Here is a 20,352-nt window from a genome sequence, read left to right as displayed (position 1 = left end):
CAGTGGAAATGTATTAGCATGGATAGAGAATTGGCTGGCTAACAGAAAGCAAAGAGTCGGGATAAATGGGTCCTTTTCGGGTTGGAAATCAGTGGTTAGTAGTGTGCCACAGGGATCGGTGCTGGGACCACAACTGTTTACAATATACATAGATGACCTGGAAGAGGGGACAGAGTGTAGTGTAACAAAATTTGCAGATGACACAAAGATTAGTGGGAAAGCAGGTTGTGTAGAGGACACAGAGAGGCTGCAAAGAGATTTAGATAGGTTAAGCGAATGGGCTAAAGTTTGGCAGATGGAATACAATGTCGTAAAATGTGAGGTCATCCAGCTTGGAAAAAAAACAGTAAAAGTGAATATTATTTGAATGGGGAGAAATTACAACATGCTGTGTTGCAGAGGGACCTGAGGGTCCTTGTGCATGAATCCCAAAAAGTTAGTTTGCAGGTGCAGCAGGTAATCAGGAAGGCGAATGGAATGTTGGCCTTCATTGCGAGAGGGATGGAGTACAAAAGCATGGAGGTCCTGCTGCAACTGTACAGGGTATTGGTGAGGCCGCACCTGGAGTACTGTGTGCAGTTTTGGTCACCTTACTTAAGGAAGAATATACTAGCTTTGGAGGGGGTACAGAGACGATTCACTAGGCTGATTCCAGAGATGAGGGGGTTACCTTATGATGATAGATTGAGTAGACTGGGTCTTTACTCGTTGGTGTTCAGAAGGATTAGGGGTGATCTTATAGAAACATTTGAAATCATGAAAGAGATAGACAAGATAGAGGCAGAGAGGTTGTTTCCACTGGTTGGGGAGACTAGAACTAGGGGGCACAGCCTCAAAATACGGGGGAGCCAATTTAAAACCGAGTTGAGAAGGAATTACTTCTCCCAGAGGGTTGTGAATCTGTGGAATTCTCTGCCCAGGGAAGCAGTTGAGGCTAGCTTATTGAATGTATTCAAATCACAGATAGATAGATTTTTAACCAATAAGGGAATTAAGAGTTATGGGGATCGGGCGGGTAAGTGGAGCTGAGTCCACGGCCAGATCAGCCATGATCTTGTTGAGTCGCGGAGCAGACTCAAGGGGCTAGATGGCCTACTCCTGTTCCTAATTCTTATGTTCTTATGTTCTATGATGACTGTTGGCTTAATCTTTTGTTACACTACAGTATTTTCTCAGCTCGGGAATCACAAGTGAGTTTTCTTTCGAATCAGTGGTCAGCAATGCCCAGTTGAGCTGTATACTGTAGACGAACTTAAAATGTATTACTTCCTTAACGCTATCCAATTAGTAATGCTCAGTACGTCTTCTTTTGTGGCAAAGAAGGTTTTGTCATCGAAATGTTCCTGTGGATGTGTGAGACAGGAGGCGTTAGGACCTGGGGTTGCAGCCGCCCCCGCCCCTGAGTCGCTGCAGCTGCTCGTTGGCCGGCTCCTCACTCTCCCTGCAGCATTCAGACAGTAGCACAGGCGAAATGACGGTCTCTTGTCATTCTAGTCCAACAAGATCATCGCAAACCACCGACTACCAAGCCAACTGAACAAGACAACAGATGAAAATCAGCTTCTCCCGAAGTAAGTGATGCTTTCATTGGAAATCACCATTTCGGCATTAAAAATAACACATTTCAAATGGTTTGATGTACAGCTCAGTGCATCCTTTGATTTGTTACTGATTAGTTTACTGATATGAAGTGCGCTGATGGTCACACATATTAGAAACTGGAAAATACTCAGAACTGAGCAGAAATTCACGACTTTTCTTTAATCCGTGAAAAAAAATCTAGATTTAAAGCTGGAAGATGCACATAAATAAGTACTCTGTATTTTCAAAATAGAACAGGTTTGAGCAAATGCACTAAGGCGGTTAACTTTATACAGTGGTGTGTTTTCTCTCTCAAACGAACCAGTTAGTAATGGTTAATGGGACTTCATGATAAAGAATATTTCTGTATGAAATGCCCCTCTGACTAGGAATTTGTTAAAGAGAAATCATTGGGATCTAGCTCCTCAGTTTCACACATCGCTTTCTTTCGAATTTGTCTCACAATGTTTGGGCGGGACGAAACGAATGACAACGAAAGAGTTTGCAGCGACTAAAACTGTCAGCGAATGAAAAAGAAAGCTTGAGTGACAACTAGCAGCCTGTCTACATTTAAAGCAACAGTTTGAGCCTCAGTGATTGTTGAAAAGTTGATTGGAATTGTCTAAGATTCTTCATTAAGTTGTGTCTGTTGCTGTTTCTAACGCAGGGTTGCGTAGAGCAATGAATCCTCAACCCTAACGGAGCCCAGTGCAAGACCGCAGTGACCATGGACAACATAACAAGTGTGATGGAGTTATTGAACAATTCAATGAACCAGACTGAAGAGGCGGGAAGGGTGCCCCAGAACCCTCTCGAGTACCAGGTAGTCACTATACTTCTGGCCCTGTTGATCTGTGGGATGGGGATTGCTGGCAACGTCATGGTTGTGCTGGTGGTGCTGAAGACCAAACACATGAGGACTCCCACTAACTGCTACCTGGTGAGCCTGGCCATCGCCGACCTGATTGTCCTGTTGGCGGCCGGTCTGCCCAATATCACAGAGAGTGTGGCCGCCTCTTGGGTCTATGGATATGTCGGCTGCCTTTGCATCACATACCTGCAATACTTGGGCATCAACGCGTCCTCGTGTTCCATCACCGCTTTCACCATCGAGCGGTACATTGCAATCTGCCATCCCATCAAAGCTCAGTTCATCTGCACCGTGTCCAGAGCCAAGAAAATACTGGCTTTTGTATGGGCCTTCACATCTGTGTACTGCGTGATGTGGTTCTTTTTACTGGATATCAAGCAGATCCCACACGCCAATGGCATCAAGGTGGTTTGTGACTATAAGGTGTCCAGAAACCATTACTTGCCCATCTACTTTCTGGACTTCACTATATTCTACGTGATTCCGTTATTCGTGGCCACTGTTCTCTATGGGCTCATTGCTCGGATACTGTTCCTGAACCCGATCCCCAGTACCCCCCAGGATACAGCCAATAACTCCATCCACAAGGGACGCACCATCAATGTGTCCTGTCGCCGCAACAAGGGCGCGCAATCTTCAAGAAAACAGGTAACAATCCCAATTCATCTACGCTCAGTGAATTGCTATCTCCTGTTCCCTGGCCCGCTACACTTCCTCCATTATCCTCAATTGTTTGGTGCTAGACCATTTTACTTCATCTGTTTGCAAAATTATGTCTCGGAATATTAGAATGATATAATACATGAGATAGGCAGTCAAACATGTTCTGGAAATCATTCCTAATCTACAACAAGCAAGTTTGTTTCCTGCAATAATGCTGAAATGGACAACTAATAGTCGTCATTTGAGGTTTGAACATATATCAGCCATGATCTTGATGCATGGCGGAGCAGGCTCGAGGGGCCGTATGGCAGACTCCTGCTCCTAGTCCTTATGTGAAAGCCGATGTGATTGGATTTGTTTATAGTTAATGGGTTTCTGTTTGGATCGAACTCAAATGATACGGTACTTGTAATTGTTAGGTGCCAATGAGTAGTCAGTCATCAGCCCCACTCCTAACTGTAAATCGCCAGTCTGCAGGGAATGGACGGTACTGTCGGTACACAACTTTGTGGGCAATGAATCTACTGCCTCTTGTTACACACGCTGATTCCAGGGATGAGGGACTTGCATGGATAGACTAGAGAAGCTGGGGTTGTTCTCCTTAGAGCAGAGAAGATTGAGAGGAGATTTGATAGAGGTGTTCAAAGTCATGAGAGGTCTGGACAGAGTAGATCGAGAAAAACTGCTCAGCGTCAAGAACCAGATTTAAGGTGATTGGTAAAGGAACCAAAGGCAATAGAAGAAAATACTTTTTTACGCAGTGAGTGGTTAGGATCTGGAATGCATGGCCTGAAAGGGTGGTGGAGGCAGACTCAATCACTGCTTTCAAATGGGAGTTGGATAAGTACCTGAAAGAAAAGATTTTCAGGGCTACGGGGAAAGGGCGGGGGTGTGGACTAGCTGAAGTGCTCTTGCAGGGAGCTGGCACAGGCTCGATGGGCCAAATGGCCTCCTTCTGTGCTGTAACTATTCTATGATTCCATTCTGTGATTCTATATTTTTGCCAACACAATCTTACAAAAGTCATCTTCTTCGACGAAACGTTCTTTTTGCAATAGATATTGTCGAAGTACCTGAAAATACCGGACTATTAAATCAGATTTGATGTTTATACAACGTTTCGTGGGTGATCACAAAGGCACACACCTCTTTAGTGCTCTGAAATAAATGAATACCTTTTATTTTTACACAATGCAAGTTTATATTTTATAATTTGAAATGCTGGAAAGTAGAATTCCCGAAGGTTACAGTAGGTGGCGATATGTGTCCTCTCTAAAAATACAAAGGAAAAACACTTTCGCTTATCTCTATATTCTTTGTAATCTATTCTCACAGATAATCACTGCAACCCTGAATTTTAAATTCATTTGCTGCTAATTTAAGTCCAGTAGCTAAAATGCTACAGTTTAATTGCAGCAAAAAACTGAATGAAGATACAAACAGTGACTACTTTTAAAATTCATCTTGGAGTGCAACAGGTAACCTTTGACACCAGTACTTGCTTTTGGAAGTAGCACTGAGTTATACTGAAATAAAAAACAGAAAATGCTGGCAACATAGAAACATGGAAATATAGAAAATAGGTGCAGGAGTAGGCCATTCGGCACTTCGAGACTGCACCACCATTCAATAAGATCATGGCTGATCATTCACCTCAGTACCCCTTTCCTGCTTTCTCTCCATACCTCTTGATCCCTTTAGCCGTAAGAGCCATATCTAACTCCCTCTTGAATATATCCAATGAACTGGCATCAACAATTCTCTGCGGTAAGGAATTCTACAGATTAACAACTCTCTGAGTGAAGAAATTTCTCCTCATCTTGGTCCTAAATGGCTTACCCCTTATCCTTAGACTATGTCCCCTGGTTCTGGACTTCCCCAATATCGGGAACATTCTTCCTGCATCTAACCTGTCCAATCCCGTCAGAATTTTATATGTTTCTATGAGATCCCCTCTCATCCTTCTAAACTCCAGTGAATACAGGCCTAGTCGATCCAGTCTCTCCTCATATGTCAGTCCTGCCATTCCAGGAATCAGTCTGGTGAACCTTCGCTACACTCCCTCAATAGCAAGAACGTCCTTCCTCAGATTAGGTGAACAAAACTGAACACAATATTCCAGGTGAGGCCTCACCAAGGCCCTGTACAACTGCAGTAAGACCTCCCTGCTCCTCTACTCAAATCCCCTAGCTATGAAGACCAACGTACCATTTGCCTTCTTCACTGCCTGCTGTACCTGCATGCCAACTTTCAATGACTGATGTACCAAGACACCCAGATCTCATTGCACCTCTCCTTTTCCTAATCTGCCACCATTCAGATAATATTCTGCCTTCGCGTTTTTGCCACTAAAATGGATAACCTCACATTTATCCACATTATACTGCATCTGCCATGCATTTGTCCACTCACCTAACCTTTCCAAGTCACCCTGCAGCCTCTAAGCGTCCTCCTCACAGCTCACACCACCACCCAGCTTAGTGTCATCTGCAAACTTGGAGATATTACACTCAATTCCTTCATCTAAATCATTAATGTATATTGTAAATAGCTGGGGTCCCAGCACTGAGCCCTGCGGCACCCCACTACTGCCTGCCATTCTGAAAAGGACTCGTTTATCCCGACTCTCTGCTGCCTGTCTGCCAACCAGTTCTCTATCCACGTCAATACATTACCCTCAATACAATGTGCTTTAATTTTGCACACCAATCATTCATGTGGGACCTTGTCAAAAGCCTTTTGAAAGTCCAAATACACCACTTCCACTGGTTCTCCTTTGTCCACTCTACCAGTTACATCCTCAAAAAATTCTAGAAGATTTGTCAAGCATGATTTCCCTTTCATAAATCCATGCTGACTTGGACCGATCCTGTCACTGCTTTCCAAATGCGCTGCTATTTCATCTTTAATAATTGATTCCAGCATTTCCCCACTATTGATGTCAGGCTAACTGATCTATAATTACCCATTTTCTCTCTCCCTCCTTTCTTAAAAAGTGGCATTACATTAGCTACCCTCCAGTCCATAGGAACTGATCCCGAGTTGGAAAATGATCACCAATGCATCCACTATTTCTAGGGCCACTTCCTTAAGTGCTCTGGGATGCAGACTATCAGGCCCTGGGGATTTATCAGCCTTCAGTCTCAGCAGGCCTGGCAGCTTCTGTGGAGAGAGCAACAGAGTTAACATTTCATGTCAATGACCTTTCCTCAGACCTGGAAAAGGTTAGAGATGTAACAGCAAGTGCAAGGGCAGGAAACGGGGGAGGGGAGCAAAGAACAAAAGGGAAGGTCTGTGATAGGGTGGAAGGCAGAAGATGTTAAATGACAAAATATATGATACAGTAATACGAAGCAAAAGGAGATGGTAATGAGTTATACTGTGCAGCTGCACACGCTTTAGGCAGGGAACCGTAGCACTGCATAAGCTCTTCATAAACTATAATTTCCAATAAAACAAGGACTACAATGGTTATTGAGCTGAAGTAATGTGCGATGATTTCTCGATACCAGCTTGCTCACTGTTATACTGCGATTCACGTATTCCTGTGAAGCAGAAACATTTTGCAGCAGCACAAAGCATATTGCAGTATTCAAATAACATAATTTCTGAATCAAATAGTAGGAAATCGGAAGTTGTCACAAGATAGGACCATATTGAAAGAACTATAATGCACACAGATTGGTTCAATATTACTTGGCACGTTGCTATGTCTATTACTTGGTTTCACTGCTATAAAAAACTGTATATTTGTCGATGTGGTTTTACATACATTAACTAATTTGCTCTCTGGTTTATTTGTGTCTTTAATGCAATTTAGAAATCCTTTCAGCCAAGTTCACTTGATTATCCATCGAGTTTATTTATTGAGTAGCTGAGCCATAAAGATCTATGCTGAGTTATCGTATTTCAGGTTGTAGGGCATGTTACAATTGGCCTTCACACCCATTGATGAGTGGGGTAAAAAGTAATTGTGTCCCTGTTCCTGGTTAGTATTTACTGACCATTGTTGGAAGTCATGTGGGATCATAAGAAAATAATGTGATATCTCTGCTAGCAACAAGTCTGCTGATTGTCAACGTTTACACATGAATAATGACTATTTGGGAAAGATATTGAAGACCACTCCGAGCCCATGGATTGGTATCCCAGAAAGGTCACAATGTTTTCAGAAGATAAAGGAAAGAAAAAAAATAAGATGAAAAAAAAAATTTTCATTACATTTTGGTTTAGTATTTCAAGTTTTGTTCACTGATTTTCAACAAGATATTGAGTTCGTATTGGCATTTATGGCTGTCACATTCTTTTATTGGTGAGGTGTTATTTTCTGATGCATAGCCCTGATGTGCTTTTGTATATCAACTCCCTTGAAATAAAGGCTAACATTCCATTAGCCTTTTCGATTACTTTTTATACTTGTGCACTACCTTTTAGCCATATAAATTCTTTTTGCTCCTTCACAACTCCTAGACTCTTGCCATTAAGAAAATATTCCGATTTTTCTTTCTCAGATCCAAACTGTATTGCGTCAAATTCCCCACATTGAACTCCATCTGCCACTCACTTAGTCTGTCTATTTCACTTTCCAGCTTCCTTCTCCCCCTACACAACTTTCCTAATTTAGTGCCACCTGCAAACTTGGATATACAACTCTATTCCTTCATCCAAGTCATTGATATATATGGCGAAAAGCTGAGGCCCAAGTATAGATCTCTGGGGATCAATGCTTGTCACATCCTGCCAATCAGAGAATGTTGCCTTTTCTCTGAAGGGTCATCAACCGAAAACTTTAACTCTGCTTTCTCTCCACAGATGCTGCCTGACTTGCTGAAATGTCCAACATTTTCTGTTTCTATTCCAGATTCCAGCATCCGCAGTATTTTGCTTTTGCCTTTTCTCTAGTTTTGTATCCTACCTCCCAACCATTTATCAACCCTTGTCACAACCCCAATAACATGCATTTTCATTTTTGCTAATAATCTATTGTGCAGATCTTACCAAATGTCTTCTGGAAGTTAATATATACAACATCCATCCATAGGCAATCCCTATCTACCATGCGAGTGACTTTCCCCAAAAATTCAACTAGATTAGTCAGACTTAAGCTACCTTTCATAAATCCACGCTGACTCTTTTTGATCAGCTGATACCTGTCCACGTGCTCAGTCAACCTGTCTCTGATGATAGATACCAGTACATTCCCCACAGCTGGTGTAAAACTGACAGGTCTGTAGTTACCTGGCTTCTTCCTCTCTCACTTCTTAAATAATGGAGTGACATTTGCAACTTTCCAATCCAACGGCACAATTCCTGTATCTAGAGAGCATTGAAAAATTATGACTAATATATCTGCAATTTCTTCACATATTTTGTTTGAATACTCTAGGGTTGAAGCCATTAGGTCCCGGAGGTTTGTCCTTCTTAAGCCCTATTATTTGCCCCATTTACATTTTTTACTCAGGTGCAATGGAGGTTCACTAGATTGTGTAGAATGGGCCTATACTCTCTGGAGTTTAGAAGAATGAGAGGTGATCTCATGGAAACATACAAGATTCTAAAGGGGATTGACAGGGTAGACGCTGAGAGGTTGTTTCCCCTGGCTGGAGTGTCTAGAGCTAGGGGGCACAGTCTCAGGATGAGGGGTGGGACATTTAAGACAGAGATGAGGAGGAATTTCTTCACTGAGGGTTGTGAATCTTTGGAATTCTCTGCCCCAGAGGGCTGTGTCTCTGAGTATATTCAAGGCTGAGATAGATAGATTTTTGGAGTCTAGGGGAATTAAGGGATATGGAGATCGGGCAGGAAAGTGGAGTTGAGGTTGATGATCAGCCATGATCTTATTGAATGGTGGAGCATGCTCGATGGGCCATATTGCCTACTCCTGCTCCTAGTTCTTATGTTCTTGTGTTAAATCCACTAAATTTCATCCTTGACTTATTTTTAGCTTCCCTTATACCCCTGGTATTTTGTCCTCTTCCTCCACTGTGAAAATTGATGCAATGTACTCCTTTAACAAGTCTGCCTAACTCAACTTGTACAAGAAATAAAAAGTGTCAAGAGGAGACAAAAATGAAATGAAATGCCTGTAAATTGATAAGCCTTTAGAAAAAAAACTTAAATATGTTAAAGGCTGTAAACTAAACAGACACATTGGTCAAATAAATAGTATTGGTCATAAATTAATTGATAATACTTGTAGATCCAAATTATGAACAGCCGTCACTTTCCAATGAACAATGATGTGTTTATCACTAACATTAACCTAAAGACGCCATGTACAAAAGACTATTCACCACCTAACAACATTAAATTCACAGTCAATAACAAGAAGTATTAATGCCAAGACCTATGGAATCTACATTATCTGTACTTCTCTAACTAACTTTCCAATTATCTACCACAATTTGTGTGGGTTAAAGATTTGTATGAGACATCACTTCATTGTACAAGTTACTAACACTAATATTTTGTATGACATGAATCAGCATCACAGTCTCCTGTATGGCATCAATTGGTGTCAGTCCAAGAAAGATTAAATTCAATTTATGTTAGAAGTATCGCATATCCTGTACCTGTGATATTGCTGTACCATACAGGCAAGTCTAACATTTGGGAACTCTTAATTATTTGTAATTTTCCTATTCACCTAGGAGGGTCCTTCTCTATAAAGGAGGTTCCACTCAACTTAATTTAGGAATGATTAACTTTCAAAATAAATATTTTAAAAATATATTTAAATGCTTATCCTGACTAACATTATGGTTAAAGTCTAAGGAAATATCAAAGGAAGCAAAACCTCACACAATATTGCCTGCATTATCCAGAAAATGAATGAATCAATGTTTTAGCATGTATGCAGTTAATGAAATTGCTTGTTTCTGGTAGTGACCATCGTAAGTATTGTGAATGCAGTACATCATTTGTATTCTTTCTTCTCTTCTAATTGGTTATTTTCCACTTTCCAATCCTACCCATCATACTGCATAAAATCTTTCTCCCTGCCCTCAATAAATCTCTTCTACTTCAAAATACATCTATCTTCACCCAGAGTGGTGAACCTGTGGAATTCTCTACCACAGAAAGTAGTTGAGGCCAATTCACTAAATATATTCAAAAGGGAGTTAGATGAAGTCCTTACTACTCGGGGGATCAAGGGTTATGGCGAGAAAGCAGGAAGGGGGTACTGAAGTTTCATGTTCAGCCATGAACTCATTGAATGGCGGTGCAGGCTAGAAGGGCTGAATGGCCTGCTCCTGCACCTATTTTCTATGTTTCTATGTTTCTAAAACAATTCTGCCCAATCAAATTGCAGCACATAAACTTTTCCTCAAGCTAAGCCTCCATAATAGTTTGTCCCTGTCATTGATATAAAGGCCAGAGAGAGTGCTGTTCACATTTGCAGATGATACTAAAATGGAAGGCATAGTAAATTATGTTGAGGACCAAAGGACACTGCAATGGGATATTGATAAGCTGGTGGACTGGGCGAAAACAAAACAGATAAAATTCAATACCAGTAAATGTGAGGTGGTACATTTTCATAAAAACAACATGAATTAAACTTTGACTAGGGGAAGCCTGGACGATGGGGATCAGAGGATTCTGGTTCATCAGATGTGCATAAGGCTGAAAAAAAATGAATAGAATACTGAGTTTTATGGCAAGAGTTACAGAATATAAAAGTCAAGGTGTAGTGGTGAATCTATATAAAATCTTAGTGAGAACACCGTTGGAGCACTGTTTTAGGAATCCTCCAAATTACAGGAAAGATGTGGAGGCAATATAAAGGGTATAGCGTAGATTCACTCAGATGATGCCTGGTATGAGGAAATACAAATATATAGGCCCTGATATTGGTGGCCTTACCGCCCACTGCTGCCTGCTGCCACCGACTGCCACCGAGTTTTCGCTCTGGTCAACCCTCTGTGCCAGTTTTCACTTGGGCTGGAGTGGGCGGGAATGGATTACCGCCGGGAACCGTCGGCTGACGGCTGCTGGCGGCCAAGTTGTGTAAGTGACCTCCCGCCTGCCGAGCTGCCAGATTGGTGTGGGTGGAAGCCGGCGCCAGAACGGGGAAGGACCGTTGCGTGGAGGCTAGTCTAACCCCGACAATAAGTACGAAGACCTGCAAAAGAAGGTAAGTGAACTTCTTTTTACAGCGACTTACCTGTATGAGCTCCCCTGAGGGTGTTCCGGTGATTTATTTTTTTGAAATAGTTTTTACTTTTCAGGTCTTCCACCCTCCCTGTGCCCGACTCCATCCTCGGCGGCACTTGGTCGGCAAGAGCCTTTGCCACCGAGATTGAGAGCTGTCACCCAGATTGACGGCGTCAGCCATTATTTTGCCGCCGGGCGGTACTGCCACCACTTTTAGCGGAATCTTCCTGGCAAAGTACCGCCCGGTCTCTCGGCGGCCATCAGCAGTCCTTTGGGCAGTACTTGGCCAGGCCTTGGCTTCCGATCAAGTTTGGGCCCCTTGAAACTGAAAAATATGAGCTGTTTTCAATAGAACAGAGGAGATTATGGGTTGGAAATTCACCAACCTTGCGCCCATTTTTGCACCGATATTTTGCCGTTTTTGGCGAAAAACGGTGATCTACTAGTTTTGCCAAAGTCTTGCGCCGGCGGTTTTGAAATACTGCTGAAAAGTGGACCACCGGTGTGTAAGACTGAAAATATCGCTATCGCCTTAGTTAGGACTTTTGGCGCACCGGTACTATGGATGAAAAAAACACCTGAGAAAAACTTATGTTGCAGCCCCAAAAACAGTGGTAGGTATGAAGACCTGCAAAAAAGGTAAGTTAAAGTTTTTATTTTTTAATTTTTTTTCAGCGATTCAATAGTTAAGTGTCTTATGAGTTTTTAATTTTTGTTTTTTGCTATTTTTTTGTGTGTTTTTCCCCCCTCCCAAGGCCTCTCTCACAACGGTAATCGGCCTCGGACTAAAGTTGGCGAGGACTGCGGTTCCCGCCGCGAATCTTCGTGTAACGCCGATTTTTACCACTGGGGCGCATTTTGTAACGAAACTTAAACCTTTAAAAATGGCGGTGTGATTAGCAATATCTTTGGTGAAAAATGTCAAAAAAATACCGCTATGGCCAAAAACTGAATTTCTAGCCCTATGGGTTTTATTTTACATCTTCACCAGTATCCAAGGAAAATAATCATTTAAAACAAAATATGTAGTCCAGATTTGCTTCAAGTAAAAAAAAATGCGTATCTCAGCAGTCTCAATATTTTAAAGAATAGCTCTGCAGGAACGATAAACCTAGCTCAATCAGTGATTCACAACTGTTTGTTATAAATGCGCAAATAAAGAATAGTGTTAGCCATTTATATAGTTCTTTTGTCGAATACACTGTAACTATATGCCACAATATCAATAGTGTAGCATAATTCAATTTATTCCGTTTTTTATTTTGGCAAAGCTGAAATGTCACAATGATAAGTTTTTCAGATTAGTCAGAAAAGATGCTCAAATCATTTACACCTGAAAAATATAATTGCAAAACAAGCTTTTACATAATTTGATAAATATTAATGTTAGAATAATTCATATGATAATGCCACAGATCATTTTTAAATGTTTGCTAGCAGTGGCTATGTGCTTGAAACAACCTTTAAAACATTTGCTTTGTAAGTACTTTATATCCATTCATATTTAGTGAGTCATCTACAAGGCAAATGTAATGTGAAAATTGTATACTAATTCTTACAAGGTTTGACAGGGTAGATGCAGGGAAGATCTTTGCCCTGGCTGGGGAGTCTAGAACTAGGGATCACAGTCTCAGAATAAGCGGCCGGCCATTTAGGATTGAGACGTGGAGACATTTTTTCAATCATAGGGTGGTGAATCTTTGGAATGTTCTACCCCAGAAGTCTGTGGAGGTTCAGTCATTGAGTATTTGCAAAACAGAGATCAATACATTTTTGAATATTAAGGGAATCAAGGGATATGGGGATAGTGAAAGAAAGTGCAATTGAGGTAGAAGATCAGCCATAATCTTATTGAATGGCGGAGCAGGCTTGAGGGGCTGAATGGCCTACTCCTGCTCCTATTTCTTATGTTCTTATAGTCTTGCCTTCCTCCAGGCCTTAATTAAATCAAAAAATTCATACCAACTTAAATATCTTATTTCATCATCATATCATCATAGGCAGTCCCTCGGAGTCGAGGATGACTTGCTCCACTTTAAAAGTGAGTTCTCAGGTGACTGAAGAGTCCAATGTGGGAACTACAGTCTGTGTCACATGTGGGGCAGACAATGGTTGAAGGAAAGGGTGGGTGGGGAGCCTGGATTGACACACGCACCCTCCGCTGTCTACGCTTGGTTTCTGCTTGTTCTCGGCAATGGGACTCGAGGTGCTCAGGGCCCTCCCCGATGCTCTTCCTCCACTTTGGGCGGTCGTGGGCCAGAGATTCCCAGGTGCCGGTGGGGATGTTGCACTTTATCAAGGAGGCTTTGAGGGTGTCCTTGAAACATTTCCTCTGCCCACCTGGCACTCGCTTGCCATGTGGAAGCTCCAAGTAGAACGCTTGCTTTGGGAGTCTCGTGTCGGGCATGCGGACGATGTGGACTGCCCAATGGAGCTGATCAAGCGTTATCAATGCATCGATGCTGGGGGTGTTGGCCTGAGCGAGAACACGGACAACGGTGTGTCTATCCTGCCAATGGATTTGTAGGATTTTGTGGAGGCAGTGCTGGTAGTACTTTTCCAGGGTTTTAAGAAGTCTGCTGTACATAGTCCATGTCTCTGAGCCATATCGGAGGGTGGGAATCACTTCTCCCCTGTAGACTATAAGCTTGGTGTCGGATTTGAGGTCCTGGTCTTCAAACACTCTCTTCCTCAGGTGACCGAAGGCTGCGCTGGTGTACTGAAGGTGGTGTTGTACTTCGTCGTCAATGTCTGCTCTTGCTGACAGTAGGCTCCCGAGGTATGGAAAATGGTTCACGTTGTCCAAGGTCTCATCATGGATTTTGATAATTGGGGGGCAGTGCTGTGTGGAGGGGTCTGGTAGAGGACCTTTGTCTTACGGATGTTTAGCGTAAGACCCATGCTTTTGAATGCCTCGGTGAAGGTGTTGATGATGGCTTGGAGTTCGGCCTCCGAGTCTGGCCTGGAGGCGGCGAAGTTTGAACAGATTTCCATTTGTTTTATAATTTAACTCCCCTCCAGCGGGGAGCTTGCCAAGGGTGAGATGAAGCATTGCAGCAAGGAAGATCGAAAGAGCATTGGTGCGATGACGCAGCCTTGCTTGACCCCGGTCCGAATGTGGATTGGGTCTGTGGTGGATCCAATGGTCAGGAGTACGGCTTGCATGTCATCGTGGAGCAGACGGAGGATGGTGACAAACTTTTGAGGACAGCTGAAACGGAGGAGGACGCTTCATAATCCTTCGCAGTTGACCATGTCAAAGGCCTTTGTGAGGTCGAAGGCGGCCATGTACAAGGGTGGGTGCTGTTCCCTGCATTTCTCTTGTAGGTGTCGCACAGTGAAGATCATGTCCATTGTACCCCATAGTGGACGGAATCCACGTTGCGACTCTGGAAGAGGCTCTTCAGCCACAGGGAGAAGACGATTGAGGAGTATTCTTGCAATGACGCTCCCTGTGGCCGACAGCAGGGAGATTCCTCTGCAGTTACCGCAGTCAGACTTGTCCCCTTTTTTGAAGAGGATCACAATTACGGCGTCCCCGAAATCTCCTGGCATGCTCTCCTTCCAGACAAGAGAAATTAGGTCATGTATTCGTACCAATAGTGCTTCTCCGCCATGCTTTAGTGCTTCGGCGGAGATTCCATCTGCTCCTGTTGCCTTGTTACTCTTCAGCTGGGCTGGGGTTGTGCCGAGATGGTGGCGGGTGGCATGCTGCGAGATGGAGTCGAGGGCACTCACGTCGAAGACAGATTCCTGGTTAAGGACTCATCGCAGACACTATCAGCGTCCGGCAAGCTCCCGACCAACTTACAGGTTTGGATCCCACCGAGTACTTACCTACCATCTGTTCCCTCTAAGCAGCGCGGTGTGCCTGTCCCGGGACCAGCTTTTCATCGAGTCTACTCGATCCAGTTGGTGTCTCAGTCTCCCTTCGGCTGTGGAGGCGAAAGCAGCTGGAGGAATTGCGGTGGACACGTGGTGCATGTAATGACGGTGGCTATTCTATCTTCTCTTACTGAGAAGCAAAGATGGAGTGGGGTGTAGCTAAAAAGCGCGAGTAGGGCCCCAGTATCTGCCCTCAGCCGGGAACTAATACCTGGGAGAGTGAAATATTGCCTCAAGTCTCTTACTCTCCACACCTCAGATTTCTCGCCATCTCTCCTAAAGGCACTTCTCAGTGCCGAGCCTACGACTCACAGAGGCATCTAGGCCCATACAGTAGAGTCTGGTCTCCAGTCGTCATGGATTCCTTTGCCACTGGGCCAAGACCTCGCTCTGCTAAGCCCACGTGGGAGCTGGTGTGCAATGGCCACCCCACGTTAAAAGAACTCACGCACAGGCATCTTCCACCCTTCAAAATGAAGTTTGGAATCTGGAACGTCAGGACCCTCATGGACAACCCCAACAGCGACAGGCCGGAACGCCGCTGCTATCGTTGACTGGCAACTCAGACACTACGAAGTTGACATCGCTGCCCTAAACGAGACCTGGCGGGCAGGGGAAGGCCAGCTCAAAGAGATGGTTACACCTTCTTCTGGAAAGGCAAACCAGAAGAAGAACGCTGCCTCCATGGAGTTGGCTTCGCCATCAAGAATGAGCTGCTGGGCCATCTATGAAACTCCCTTTGTGGGATAAGCAAACGTCTCATGATTCTTCAACTCACTCTCGCCCGGAAACAGTACGCTACAGTCACCAGCGCGTATGCCCCAACACTGGACGCTACAGATGAGACCAAAGAGGAATTCTACTCCAGCCTCGAACAATCCGTCCCGAGTCACAACAGATGACAAGCTGACCCTCCTCGGCGATTTCAACGTCAGAGTCGGAAAGGACACAGACCTCTGGGGAGGTATGATTGGCAGAGAGGGGTAGGGAAAATCAACTCCAGCGGTACGCTGCTCCTGACAAAATGTCTAGAACATGGACTTGTCATTACCAACAACTTGTTCCATCAAAGAGACAAGAACAAGGCAGCATGGCAGCACCCTCGCTCCAAGCACTGGCATCTGCTCGAAAATGTCATTGTCCGAGCGAGGAACTGCAAGGACGTGCACATCACCCGCACCATGACAGGAGCCGACGATTGCTCGACGGACCACTGCCTAATCCGCATCATCAATAACATCAATATAGCCCCGAAACAGCGACAGCAACAGAAACATGGCTACAGGAAAGCTCAATTGAGGCAGCGCCTCACTGCCAACCTGGCAATCCTTGCTGACCCAGAGACGCATAGTGCCCACAGCACCTGGTCTGTTCTCAAGGCCTCCATAATCAGCACCTGCGAAGAGATGCTCGGTCACTCGACCAGGAAACACCAAAACTGGTTTGACGAAAATAACCAGGAGATCCAGGAGCTAATTAGCTGCAAGTGCAAGGCATTTCTGAATTTAAAACAGTAACCCAACACAAGAGCAAGAAAGCAGCTCTACAGACAGCTGAAGGCCGAGGTCCAACAAAAAGCCCGTGACCTAAAAAACAGACGGTGGGTGGAGAAAGCACAGGAGATCCAGCAGTTAGTCGACAACCACTACGTGCGTGGATTCTTCAGCGCCGTCAATCTACGGTCCAAGCACCCAAGGCCCTACCCCACTGCTGGCCAAGAACGGTGAGGTACTCATCAAGGACAGCGAGGCAGTCAGTGCCCGTTGGAAGGAGCATTTTGAAGATATCTTAGTTAGTTAAGTGTTGTCGATCATTTAAAATGGAATGATCAGCAGTGCATTATCTTGAAGTAACAACAAGTTACGGGTTATGTCTCGGGCGCTAGCAAATTATCAGCCCGTTTTACACTCTGTCCAATTTTCTTTTCCAGTGAAGTTGAAATTCCATTTGCCCAAGACAAATCTCCAATCCCCCTCCACCACTTCTCATAAAACATGCAGGAGAAAAGAGAAAAATTTCATCACGTTCAATAGAAGAGTCCGCTGCCATGTTGGTGAATCAAGCTTTTCGTTCCAACATGTTGTCATGTCTGTGGAAAATGTAAATATTTTTGCCTCATTCAAGTTAACCAAAAGCTCCCAGATCTTTTTAAAAACCATTCTTTACTTCCGTAACTTTTTCCAAGTGTTCTATTCCTTCCACTGAGTCTTTTATACCCTGGCCTTTGATGACTAACTCAGGATTATAGCCTATGATTCAAATCATCCAAAATCAGAACATCAGAGTGCCCCCTGATGCTCTGAAAAAACTGGGCATTGTTCAGATCATGCTAATTATTTGCTACAAAAATAGTGAACCTGCTGTAGATCATAGACTATGCATACATTCCACATCCTAATTAGTCAGAGTTTCAGCCGTGGCTCAGTGGGTAGCACCCACACCTCTGAGTCAGAAGGTTGTAGGTTCATCCCACTCCAGAAACTTGAGCACAAGAATCTAGGTTGACACTCCAGTGCAATACTGAGTGAGTGTTGCACTGTCAGAGGTGCCACTTTTCGGATGAGACATTAATTCGAGGGTTTATCTGCCCTCCCTGGTGCACGCAAAAGATCCCATGCCATTATTTCGAAGACGAGCACAGGAGTTCTTCCCGGTGTTTTGGCTTATATTTATCCCTCAGTTGACCTCACTAAAAAGATTATTGGATCATTATCACATTGCTTTTTATGGGACATTAGCTTAAATTGGCTGCTGCGTTTCCTGTATTACAACAATGACTACACTTCAAAAGTGCTTTATTGGCTGAAAAGCACTTAGGGACATGAGGTTGTGAAAGGTGCTATATAAACACAAGTTCTTTCTTTCTTACTTTGATTCCTATTTATGATGCACAGTTACCATTCCCAGTATTGATGCTTTGGATTATACCTACCTAAAATGTTTTTATCCAGTCACTAATTTTATGGTTTCGAGATTTGTAAACATTTGACTTTCTCTTTCTAAGTAATTTCCTGCTTCATTCAACATTCTACAAATATAACTCACTCAATGTAGAATAGTAGTATTTTCTTTCATAGTCCCTACATTGATATTTCTTCTTTTCTTGCACGATTTAGCAGCAAGGTTAAATATTTTTCTTGCGTTACCATGGAAAGCAAATGTTTACTGAGTTTTACATGGTTTATGTTCTTGACTCCTGACATATATTTACATATACCCCTAGAGATTAAAAGCTGCACATTTTCTTCTGTGTGATCTGGACAACCATTTCCTTTAAGTTCCTTAACATTTCAAATCTTACAATGAGTTTTCTTACTTTTGCTACAGACACTGAGTGAGGCCTGATTACTTGCCCACTTATGTTCCCTGATAAGTCAACAGACATTCTGGAAAGTATTATTTACCACAAAATAATGACTATGAATATTTAAAAAAAAAGCACAATTTCTGATTTCCCCAAAATTTATATTTAATAATGGTATGGTTCTGAGATATTATCAAAATGTGTATTAGGTTTGTGGCACACTGTTTATTATCTTCAGTATCAGCTTTGCTCACAGGTATCACTCTTGCCTGAATCAAAAGGTTAAGGATTGAATTCCCACCCCATAACCTGAACACATCACTGAGCTGACAGTGAGGTAGTACTGCATTGCTGGAGAAACGGTCTTTCATATGAGACATTAAACTGAGGCTTTGATGGCCTGTTCAGGTGGTCATAAAAGATGCCATAGCACTATTTTCGAAGAAGAATGTCCTAGCCAAAATGCATCCTTCAACCAACACTACCAAAACAGATTAACTGGTCACTCATCTCATTGCTGTTTTGGGGCCTTGCTGTTCACAAATTGGCTATCACGTTTGCCTACAAAATAAGAGTGGCAGCCAAGCGCTTTGAGACGTCCTGGGGCTTTGAAAGCTACTATATCAATTCATGTTCTTTTTTAAAAATCTTCTCTTGCTTTGGATGTTCTTGTTTGCATTGATTAAAATGTTTAATAATGCAAGCACCTTAAGTTTATTTTCTTTCTTGGAAGGAAGGGCAAGAGTCCATCCATCAAAAAATATTTCCTATCTATGGAAAACGGTATATATTCTGGATGGTGATTTACCAGAAAATCCTCAGAGAAATCAATTTAACTATTCAAGAACTAATACTATTTTGTTTGATAATCTTTTCTCTGTTTTATGCATTGCTTTCCAGGTCACAAAAATGTTGGCAGTGGTGGTTATTCTTTTCGCCCTCCTCTGGATGCCCTACAGAACCTTGGTGGTCGTCAACTCTTTGATGAATACACCCTACTTGAACACCTGGTTTCTGTTGTTCTGCAGGATGAGCATATACCTGAACAGCGCCATCAACCCTGTCATTTACAACCTAATGTCTCAGAAATTTCGTGCTGCCTTCAAAAAACTTTGCAAATGCAAACAGACACGGGCAGAGAAGCCTACTGCCTACAATGTGCCTGTTTACTACAGTGTGATGAAAGATATGTCACATGAAAGTCCTGATCATGATCTAACAGAACAAGAGGATATTAATGGTTACCCAATTTCTAACAAGAAGATAAATTTTAATAATGCTTGTGATGCCAACACATTTAGCATTGCCTGAAATAGTAATGATCATCTTATAAAACTAAGATGAGAACATTAAACGCCTATTTGCCAAGCATATGGTTTAAATGATCCATTATTCCCCTTTGCTTACACGCTGTAAAATACTCTCAAAGGGAATCTTAATTCCTTGACATTTTTAAAGTGAACAAATATATTAAAGGTTTTAAAGAGACAGTTAAGCTGTCAATTTCAGACACCAATTATGTTTTAAATTATAATAAATAAAAACTTTGATTTTATATTTGGAAATAAAGGCTGTCATATTAAAAACCACTGGCTTGATAAGATGAGTGGAAAAAATTCCATGGTTAGCTATTTGTAGCAAAATTGTAAACATGTTTTATACTTGCGTTTACAGTTGAGCTAACAAACACTCCTTACCCCTCACACAGTTTGTTAGTAGTTGACTCACAGAAACATGTATATTATCTTAGTAATTCTAATATGATTCAGCTCCTAAATACCAGAACATTTTGATTTAGCATGTCATTACATTAAGACCAAGAGAATGTCCAGAATGCTCCTTAAGCTCTGCCATTTTAAATGTTCATTAATGAGAGCTGCAGCTGATCATA

At 42.7% G+C, this 20,352-nt stretch overlaps 1 protein-coding gene across 1 annotated transcript; it reads left to right on the top strand.

The window, feature by feature from the left end:
- The first annotated feature begins 1,541 nt into the window (after positions 1–1,541).
- LOC139277039 (thyrotropin-releasing hormone receptor-like) lies at positions 1,542–20,025 on the top strand. Its single transcript, XM_070895042.1, has 3 exons — positions 1,542–1,571; positions 2,249–3,100; positions 19,362–20,025. The coding sequence occupies exons 2-3, from the start codon at positions 2,309–2,311 to the stop codon at positions 19,770–19,772; spliced, it is 1,203 nt and encodes a 400-aa protein (XP_070751143.1). The 5' UTR covers positions 1,542–1,571; positions 2,249–2,308; the 3' UTR covers positions 19,773–20,025.
- Positions 20,026–20,352: the final 327 nt, after the last annotated feature.

The sequence above is a fragment of the Pristiophorus japonicus genome, chromosome 12 (genome assembly GCF_044704955.1).
Source record: "Pristiophorus japonicus isolate sPriJap1 chromosome 12, sPriJap1.hap1, whole genome shotgun sequence".
In the NCBI taxonomy this organism is placed as follows: domain Eukaryota; kingdom Metazoa; phylum Chordata; class Chondrichthyes; family Pristiophoridae; genus Pristiophorus; species Pristiophorus japonicus.
The sequence above is the reverse complement of the archived record's forward strand: the minus strand, read 5'-3'. Positions and strand labels throughout refer to the sequence as shown.

What these genes read in the sequence shown, in the direction of transcription:
- LOC139277039 (XM_070895042.1), top strand. Translation starts at nt 2,309, where the DNA reads ATGGACAACATAACAAGTGTGATGGAGTTATTGAACAATTCAATGAAC. An exon ending in CGCAATCTTCAAGAAAACAG is followed by an intron (nt 3,101 to 19,361) that starts GTAACAATCCCA and finishes ATTGCTTTCCAG; the next exon opens with GTCACAAAAATGTTGGCAGT.